The sequence below is a fragment of the Sorghum bicolor genome, chromosome 1, assembly GCF_000003195.3.
Source record: "Sorghum bicolor cultivar BTx623 chromosome 1, Sorghum_bicolor_NCBIv3, whole genome shotgun sequence".
NCBI lineage: Eukaryota > Viridiplantae > Streptophyta > Magnoliopsida > Poales > Poaceae > Sorghum > Sorghum bicolor.
The window spans coordinates 80,281,128-80,291,760 of record NC_012870.2 but is presented as its reverse complement, the minus strand read 5'-3'; the positions used below and the strand labels follow the sequence as shown (position 1 = coordinate 80,291,760).

The window sequence follows — 10,633 nt, the reverse complement described above, 5'->3', positions numbered from 1 at the left end:
TTGTGTCATAAACTATTTGACTATGCAATAGGTCCAACAAAAGAGAGCTAAAATTGTTTTCTGTCCAAACTATTTGCTGCAATTGGTGCATTATCATTTAGTTCTGAAGGAGTATGTCTGGTTTCATGATCAAAGGATTGCACTGTCATAATCTAGGATGCAACATGGAATGCTTTTAGGAAATTTGAAACATGGTGAGAACTTCATAGTAGATTACAACTCACGTTATGTGTGATTTACATTCACATAGTTTTATTCTTCTTATTTGTCAATATAGACCCTGCAAAAAACCTATTAGTAGTTCCAAACTAGAGAGTTCAAAGGTCAATAGAAAAAATCTGCTTTGGGGATCCCTACACTTGAGAAAATGTCTAGACCATTTAATAAAATGCGAACAGTTTTACAGCCCTCTGTTTTAGTAGCTTCTTGTATTGTGTGCCTACAAGCTGTACAGACACAGACACTACTATGTATAAAATTCCAGTACATATTTTATATGCCATCTGGTTTTGTTTTTCTCGTAACAAGGCACAATCATAGACCTATGAGTAATCATATATTTCAAGTCTATATGATCTCTTGTATTAGTGTAGTATGATAATTCACTATCATACTTTGACCTTGTTCTGTTCCTATTTGTATCCATAGTCCAGTTGATAGTTCAAGATGATATTGTGATCTCGATTTTTTTACATGTGTATTCATAATCCAAGTCAACCAGCATATCTCCTGCTTGAGATCACTATAGAGTTTAGCTGGCAGAAAAATACTTCTGATGGTGGCAGCGTGAGGCATCAAGAGGCCTGTCATCATTGTCAACTTGAAGCTGACGGTGATCATGACAAATACAAGTGGTGGAGTACATGGAAGAGATGATGTTGGCACTGCCGCGGAGTAGTTTTGTGCTAATCATGTATCTTATTGACAACACAAGCCTGGAGATCAACCTTGCAAAATATGGTTTCTCTCCATCCACTAACCAATTCTTTGGTTTTTGTACATCTTCTAAGCTGAAGCATTGTCTTATTTGAGGATAATTTAGAATAATGTCATCAGTTTTCTTATTTGAGGTTCACTCAATTTTTTATTCAATTCGATGCATCTGAATTACTATAATTGTGTTGGAGGAGCCAGAGGCAGATGTATCTGACCTATTGATGGACTAGGATTAACTACGGTTCAGATAAATTAGCAGTTGTACTGCAGATTTTTACTCTCACCTTATTGCACAAAGCTTGGACTTGTCACGAATATCGCACTTGAAGTATTATTTATTTTTTAATTGTACAACACATTCAAAATAGACTTATCATGATATTATTTTTCCGTTGCAACGCACGGGCACGATCCTAGTAAAATAAAAAGGGGCAGGCAACCCATAGTCCCAGCAATAGCACCTGAACCAGTCATCTACTTCTGAGAATTTCCTATATTGTTGAGGCACTGTTTTCTAGGCGTAACTTCACCAAGAGCTTCAAATCAAGGCCCTAATTACTTTCTGTCTTCTCTAATTTCTCACTTTCTCTGTGCATGCGACCTGCTATTTGATCTAACTTAAATTGAAACATATATATGTTAACGTATCAATGCATCAAATTTCTCCTCTATTGCTATCACCACCAACTAGCCTCACTATCCTCTATATCAACCAAACTTATAAGAAAAAAGAGCACATATATATTTATGAAACCAAATCAATGTCACTAGCAGATACACCATGAAATATATTCTCATGTGTATAAATATTGATGTTTTTTTTTCTATAAATTCAGACAAACTTTAATTCTTTTTGACTATAGTAGAAGTTATTATAATATATTTGAGGACGGCGGAGGGAGTACCATGGAATTATTTGTGCCACTACGCCCTTGTGAAGCGGGTACTCCACATATACTGCACTTTCAAATAAATAAAGCATAATAATTACGTGGAGACGGTAGCTAGGGACGATGGAGATTTTTTTTTTTGAGAACAGACGATGGAGAAATTAAAAAGGCATGAATGCATGGTACTTGTCCAAATGAATCAATTGTATTAAACCAGCTGCATATGACGATTTTTGAGAGAGAATGTGAAATCAAACGTAAGCTACGGACCCATCGTTTGCATAGCTTGTTGTTAATTTTGTATAGAATTTTTGTATTGCTTGCATGCTTGTATTTTGTGTATATATAATAGAATAGATGGAGTAGTGTTCATCAAATATCCACTACCAGAAACCAGAGATTTTGTGAGAGTGCAAAATAGGTTAAGAAATCAGGTTTACTCTCATAAGTCTAATACATGTTGGTAGACCATCATGCATCAACCCTCATAGTATTAGGCCAATTTTAATGGAGTTTCAATAGAGTTTCATAGACATTAAATATGCTGATATGGCACCATATTAAAGAAGAGAGATGATAAGAGTTTCATGGAAGTAGAGAGTTTCATGAGGATGAAACTCCTAGGTCAGTCTCAATGGTGGGTTTCACCTTCCAGTTTCCAACACATGAAACATTGACATAAAACGAGGTTTTCTCACAGTGTAAAATTTCATTGCACGGTTTCATAGTTTATTTTACTATTTTTCCTCTCATTCTTATCTTTCCTCTCCCTATCTTCCTCTCATCCATCTCTTCCCGCATGAAGCCAAGCGGCTCCCATGAAATGCCTGAGCTCCTCAACGCGGGTTTCATCCTCGTTTCGTGGTGTCGGAAACGCCGCCCCACTTGTTTCGTGGCTATAAAACGAATTCCTTCTCTCTCCTCCTCGTTTTATGCAATTTGCTAATGTGGAACTCTCTTAAATGTGGATGAAACCACTCATAAAATCTCATTGAGACTGACATTATGTACAGTTTCTAAAATATAGATATATTAAAAACCGAGTCTTGAAACTCCCACTGAGGATGACTTAGACCCACGAAAATACCATTTTTATGAGAGTTTACCACCAAATTTATGGCAGGAGTTCATGACGACAACCCTCATGAAAATCATGCTCTATAGCTAGCTCAAATATATTGTCGCAACCTCCGTTCCAATATCATGCATGCTTGGATGGGCGCCACACGCGTAATTCATTCACTTGTTCTAGTATCGTGCATATGTATTATTATTATTATGTACTTCATTTTGCAATCAAATAAAAAAGAACAAAAGATTCGATCGATAGCACCAACTACTGAACTTTCGGTTAAGGGTACGGTATATATATAAATGTATAAAGTTTTTATATATGTACCACGCGCGAGTCGTGTTCACACATATGCATGCATGCTCACGCTCAACGAGTTCACACGCTCATGCAGTCATGCTCATGCTCATCTCTCAAAGATAAAGTTTTTAATATATATTGGACCCTCTTAGTATTAATAACGTATAACTGGTTCGCGCTAATTAAACTTTACTGGCGAATATATACTTTGGTCGTTGGGGGGCCTTGGGGCTTCAATTCGTGATAGACGATGGCGCAGACTGCATATATTCGTCAACAAACTTAAATAGTGCCGCCTTGTGTCGGCTCTGTTCAATGCTGAAAAAAAGGCTGTTGCTGAGAAAAACACTATTTTATGGTTGAAAAATAGTACTGATAAGTTTAATAATATCTTCTTTTGCCTTTTTTGTACAATTAATATGCAACAAAACAATTGCATAATAAAAAAAGATAACTGCATGGTAAAAGGATTAATTAGAGGACCTTTATTGTATATGGCAACAGAAAAATGACAACTACTAATTAAGGGCAAGTGGAAATAGGAACATGTAAGAGGGCATCAATTGTGTGCACCTCCTTGGGTTTTATAACGTGACACCAGTTTTCATGTGTATATACACCTCATCTTATAGTCGTCTACTCCATTATCTGTCCTAATTAAACTAAATGTGCACCTTGATTTCTGATGAGTCAAATATTTTTTGTTTGACCAAATTTATAGAAAACAATATAAATATTTGTATCTCTAAATATGAATTACCTTGATAGTTTCGAATAGCACCCAATAAAATAAGAAATTACTATGACAGTTCGAATTAGCGCTCTAGGAAATATAAAATTATCTTGGTGGCCTAAATTAGCACTCAAGAATATGTATTTTCTTGGAAGTTTGTTGCGGTGATTTTTTCTTTTTTTTAGGGGGGGGGGGGGGTTCAATCTTGCCCCTCAAGGAAATTGTTAGCCGCCAAGGATATTCTATTTCCTGACAGTGACATGTCTATATCTTACCTTCTGTCCGCTCAAACTTGATTGAACTGAACCTGGCTTTTAAACTCAAACCTCACAAAAAAGGAGAAAAATCTTAATTCAATTAGGCTTTGGGCCAAATTGAAAATGGTCCATATATAGGCCCATATCAGAAATCTCAAGTGTCCCTAACGGTCTGTCACCAATATGACATGTATGTCCTCTCTTCTGGACCGGTCATTCATATATGCTTCCTTCCATTCAGTTGTCCGCAACGACGACATTTTCCAATGCAAGACGAGAGAGACGAGCAGGAGGGTAGGGGACGACATGAAAACGGCTGCCTCTGATCGCGGCGACACGAACAGGTGTGCAGTAGGGTCTCCCGGCCGTTGTCACTTCTGACCACATATGGAACCAACTAACCGGCGGCCAAGAGCAAAGCTCGCTCAAACATGCATGCATGACCACTGTACCTCTCCGTCATCTCCGTCTCCGGTGCGTGCATGCAAGCTCGTCCCATCATAATATAAATACGAGCCCCGGCCGCTTGCTCATTCATATTCATCGCCTCACAGTTACATACATTATTACATACCATCCACCGATCAACGATCCAAGGAAGAAGATGGGAGTGAACATGATGTCGTGGTCGATGCAGGTGGTGTTGGTGGTGGCGCTGGCGTTTTTGGTGGGTGGTGCATGGTGCGGTCCTCCCAAGGTTGCCCCGGGCAAGAACATCACGGCCACCTACGGCAGCGACTGGCTGGAAGCGAAGGCGACATGGTACGGCAAGCCGACGGGCGCCGGCCCCGACGACAACGGCGGCGCGTGCGGGTACAAGGATGTGAACAAGGCCCCCTTCAACAGCATGGGCGCGTGCGGCAACCTCCCCATCTTCAAAGACGGCCTCGGCTGTGGCTCCTGCTTTGAGATCAAGTGCGACAAGCCAGCCGAGTGCTCCGGCGAGGCTGTGGTGGTGCACATCACGGACATGAACTACGAGCAAATCGCCGCCTACCACTTCGACCTCGCCGGCACGGCATTCGGTGCCATGGCCAAGAAGGGCGAGGAGGAGAAGCTGCGCAAGGCGGGCATCATCGACATGCAATTCCGCCGGGTCAAGTGCAAGTACGGTGAAAAGGTCACCTTCCACGTGGAGAAGGGGAGCAACCCCAACTACCTGGCATTGCTGGTCAAGTATGTCGATGGCGACGGTGACGTTGTGGGGGTGGACATCAAGGAGAAGGGTGGCGACGCTTACCAGCCCCTCAAGCACTCCTGGGGCGCTGTTTGGAGGAAGGACAGCGACAAGCCCATCAAGTTCCCCGTCACTGTCCAAATCACCACCGAGGGAGGCACCAAGACCGCCTACGAAGACGTCATCCCCGAAGGATGGAAGGCCGACACCACGTACACCGCCAAATAAGCTATCCAGCAGACCTACCACAGATCTGGGCTGGGTTGGATTGGATCCCAGCTACCCAAGCAATGCATTACACTTATGCATGCATTGATCCATGCATAATATCTATTTTTTACTGCTGCTATTGTGACGAAGACAACGTCCTCCTTCATCCTCTCCATATGTAGCTAGAGCGAGGCTTCCTTCATCCTTTCCATATATAGCTAGGGCGAGACTCCATCCGCTTTGTTATTATATTAAAAAAAGAGAAGGGTGAAGAAACAGAGACCGGATAAATAATAAGTATCTAACGAGAGATTTGGGAGGCTTTTGTATGTAATAAAAGGAGAGCGAGATAAACAACGGTTGTCCATAGATCTCCCATGTAATCTCAATTTTATCATGCCTACATTTTAAGTGAATACACATTTTTTTCAAGACTAATTGAAATTTCAGATACGCACATATCGATTGTAGATGTATTCTTTGGTTTGGCCATGCTTAACCGTGGTCATTCTTTGAAGGTATTAAGGTACGGCATTTATTCATGCGGCAAAACATAAGCTTTCTAGCACTCTTTAATAGAATGTACTTTGCATTACTGTGACAACTTCGCTGCTTCTATTAATTATGCAATTTCCAACATTAAGATAGCATCGTGTATGCATCTATAGACCACTAGCTTGGTAATAAGTGTGGTAAGTGCTTCGATGTTTATGCCAGCTATATTATTGGGAAGGCACAACATGATGGATATTTTGGCTTTCTAAATATGATTGGTCTAATGTGGTGATACAAATTTATACTATAGCTAGTGTGGTTTGTTCATGCAACCGATATAGGTCATCGTTTTACTCACTTATGAAACTATATATAGAACTAGTTACCTCAAAGAAACCATAGGAATGGTTGTAACATAAAATGAACTTAGGAGGATTGAATAATGTCGTGTTTCCTCTACCACCCACACTGTCCTTGGATTTTTTTTATATAATCCAACCCCAATTTTATCATGCCAACCCCAATTTTATCATGGCTACCTTTTTAAGAGAAAATTTTTTCTATGACTAATGTAATTACCATGTGTGCATTGTATTCATAACCATGATCACTAGAATTGCAACATAAAACTTCTAATTTATAAGAAAAACTATGTGTTATATATTGTTGCACCGTCAAATCTGCGCACTAGTGAACAGCTAGGCAAATGCTTTGTTTGTTGGTCAGAGTAGTGCTCCGATGGATGATCTAGTAGTGACACCACCAGACAATTCCCTAGAACACAGTGGCGGCTAAGACATGTTGTTTGTGAGGTGTCTCCTCTACATGCTTCAAGGACCATGTGTCGGCATGAGTAGCATCAGCATCCCGGTCTCGCTCCCTCTCTAGCACATTTATCTTTACACCCCTTCTCTCTCTCTAGCGAGAAAGGAGAAGAACCCTAAGCTTCTCCTCGTCACTAGATTGGAGCTAGTACACTACTACAAAATCCATTATCATCACCACACCCTTAATTATCACCTTCGTTTTTTTCTAGAACCGACGGCAAAAATATTTCACCGCAGATTTTCAGTCCAATAGGGCTGCACATAACTTGGGATTGGACCGATGACAAAAAATATTTTCACCACTAGATCATAACTCATTGTTTTATTACTGGAGGAGAAAACTGTTTTTACCACTGAATTGGTTGATCTAGCTGACCTTGAAGAAATAGCTGGCTAGTGCAAAATTGGATTATGTGTCCCACCCTGTGTGGCCAGTGTGTGGCCAAGGGCTTTTGGGTTGGCGTAGGAAAGGGAGGAAGGATGGATTGGTGTCACTTAAGGGGCTTTTGGTGTAAAAAACCCTTATATTATTGTTAAGAAAGAGAAGGGAGAAGAAACAGTGAAACTGAATACATAATAAGTGCCTAATGAGAGATTTGATAGCTGAAAGGTCCTAAATGGCTAAAGGTGGGTGAATAACCTATAAAAATTTCTACCAAATCACTAGCGCAACCGATGAGATAACTAAGTGACGATAATTGCATTTTACTCTAGTGCTAATCAAACAGCAAGCCACCTACCAATAGTTCTAGTATCTTATGATCACTAAGGCACATAATGGCTATGTCTCTACTTGACTTACTAGTTAGTGTGGGGGTTTAACTCCCTATACCCTCATGGCTCGACATAGGCCGCACCATTAGAGGTGGTCCGCCTCACAAGATGAAGACGTGCAACACATGATGGTAGTCGGTGTGCACCGCAAGACTACAAGAAGATATTATACCAAATAGGATACTTGTAACTCTGTCCCTTCGCATTATATAAAGAAAGGGCAGGGGTCCTCTAGAGGATAACTCAACTCAACAAATCATACTCATTACATCTCATATCATCAATACAATCAGACGTATAACGTAGGTATTACGCCATCACGGTGGCCGAACCTAGATAAAATCATTGTATGTGTCTTGCGTCACTATCTAGTTCGTAGCTTGTGCACCTGTATGTCGACAATCTACTACCTTGGGCATACCCCTAGACTGCCGACCATATTTCGTCGACAGTGGCTCGCCAAGTAGGGGGTCTGTGTACAGCTTCCCGGGCAAGTAGGAGGTGTGTGTACAGCTTCTCGGGCAAACCAGATGGTCATTATCCTTGACTTCACGACCGTGGCGGACGGCCTCACATTTACTGTAGACTAGATCACTTGGACCACCAGTTTCAACACCTTCGCCGCCACGACCATGGAGGAGGTGTAGACCCGATCAGCGTCGATCACTTCTTCACCGACATCGGCTATGGCTTCGACCACGCTGGCTACGGCTTCAATCACTCCAGCAACATCTCCGACAACGCCGACCTGCTCGAGCTATCGACCAAATTGTTTGGTCTACTTGGTATGACCACCTGTCATGTCATAATAATGATCACAACTAAGAACGGCGCTACAACAACCGCGACCACCGTTATGACAACACGTCAGAAAACTCGAGGGCCAGACAATTTTGTAGCCACCGAACAAACTTTTGTTCAAAGATAAGTGCACTTTAATATTTTATTTATTTTTGTCATAATATTTTGTATAATGTCCTTGATATGATTATCCTTTGAAACAGCTTTTTGGTTAGCCAACTAGTTTTTTTCCTTCTAGAGTCGGCACTGTCTCCGACTCCTCTCCACACATGCACGAGATCTGTCCTCTGCGTTCCGGGTGGTCGGCTGTAGTTCTCTGGTGAGGCTGGCAATCCTACGCGTGCCTAGGCTCCGTGCCTCATGCTCTAAATTGTTGGTCAGACCAAAGCTGGTGCAAGCTCTAGGATGAATTAACTACTTATGCTAATTAGTTTATTTATACATCATATAATACCTATTCTCTATATTTGTTTTTTCAAGAGCTTGGCCTAGTCAACAAGCTATGCTTGGGGACTTTCGATCTTTCCCTACACTGTGCTCAAGAAATGCTCCGACCACTGAACATGTTTATGTTCCCAACCACGCTCGGAGATTCGTCGACGAGTCCCTACGCTGTGCTAAGGGACTATGCTAACTACTGAGTACGTTTACATTCCCAACCACGCTCAGGGACTCCTCGATCACTCCCTACGCTATGCTCGAGGATTGCTTCGATCACCCTTCGACCACAGCGTGAGAATTGCTCTCCTCAATTACATATGAATTAGACTATATAATTGAGGGGCGATTTTAATTTTTTAGACCTTGCTACAAGGCTCATACTTCACCTTACAGCAAGCTCGGGGACTACATCGCTACGATGCACCTAGCGATGCATCTTAGTATTAGAATTTCTATGCGGAATTTTCTTTTTAGACCCTAGCACCATGTGGCTACGTCATTTACTGCCAGACTCGGGGACTAAGTGGACACACTTCACCTTACGGTGAATATGCTTGGTTTTTCAAACCCTACACTTTTTAGAAAAGTAAAATAGACACACTTCATAAGGAAAAAAAAAATCCTTTTTTCTCAAGAGAACCATACATTATTCGGACAACCAGCTTCTTTGGTGTCAATGGTGGTCGACCGTCTTCCGAGCTAGCTGAAATACTATAGCAACTGCTTGAGCAACTTTCCTACTGGTCGGAGACGTTAAGCCTCACTGATCAAAGAAGCTTAAGATGGCATGTCGCATCACAATACATGAAGCTCAGAGACTAGCTGTGGGGGTATAACTCCCTATACCCTCATGGCTTGATATGGGCCGCACCATCAAAGGTGGCCCAACTCACAAGATAAAGACTACAAGAAGATATTGTACCTAATATGATACTTTACTTGTAACTCTGTCCCTTTACAATATATAAAGGAGGAACAGAGGTCACCTAGAGGACAACTCAACTCAACAGGTCATAGTTATTACATCTCATATCATCAATACAATCGGACGCAGGACGTAGGTATTACGCCCTCATGACGGCCGAACCTAGATAAAATCCTTGTCTGTGTCTTGCGTCACCATCTAGTTCATAGCTTGTGCACCTGTTTGCCGACAATCTACTAGCTTGGGCATACCTCTAGGTAGACTACCAACCATATTTCGTCGATAGTTAGTTTGCTAATTAACTAACAACAATAAGAACAACTAGGCTAGCTACACTAACAAGTTACTACTACTCCACTAGGCAAGAATGAAAAAAATGAAATGCTCAAGTGATAGAGTAGTATACCGATCGTGGCAAGAGACAACAATACACAAGAATACCAACTGGAGACACAAATATTTTTCTCCCAAGGTTTACGTGCTTGTCGGCATGCTAGTACCTATTATGTCGACTGTTCACTTCCAACCCAACACAATGATCACCAGGAGTGGCCATGAACAATCATCAACTTGTGCGAACCTCCTCAAGCTGCTCCATGCAACAACTAGAATGATCCCCAAGTGCCACTAGATGAAATCAATTAAGCAAACACACTTTGGATCGGTCCCAACTCACATGGATGATGAATCAAAGAAATGAGTGGGAGAGGTTTGTCTTAGCTAACAAGGATGCAGCAATGATCAAAATACCCAAGAGAGTGAGCTAGAGCCCGTCAACATCTATTTATAGAGGCC

At 41.4% G+C, this 10,633-nt stretch overlaps 1 protein-coding gene across 1 annotated transcript; it reads left to right on the top strand.

The window, feature by feature from the left end:
• LOC8081544 (expansin-B11) lies at positions 4,727–6,013 on the top strand. Its single transcript, XM_002468642.2, has one exon. It carries the CDS (start codon positions 4,793–4,795, stop codon positions 5,591–5,593), a length of 801 nt encoding a protein of 266 aa, XP_002468687.1. The 5' UTR covers positions 4,727–4,792; the 3' UTR covers positions 5,594–6,013.

Coding starts and splice junctions, on each gene's coding strand:
- LOC8081544 (XM_002468642.2), top strand. CDS start 4,793: ATGGGAGTGAACATGATGTCGTGGTCGATGCAGGTGGTGTTGGTGGTG.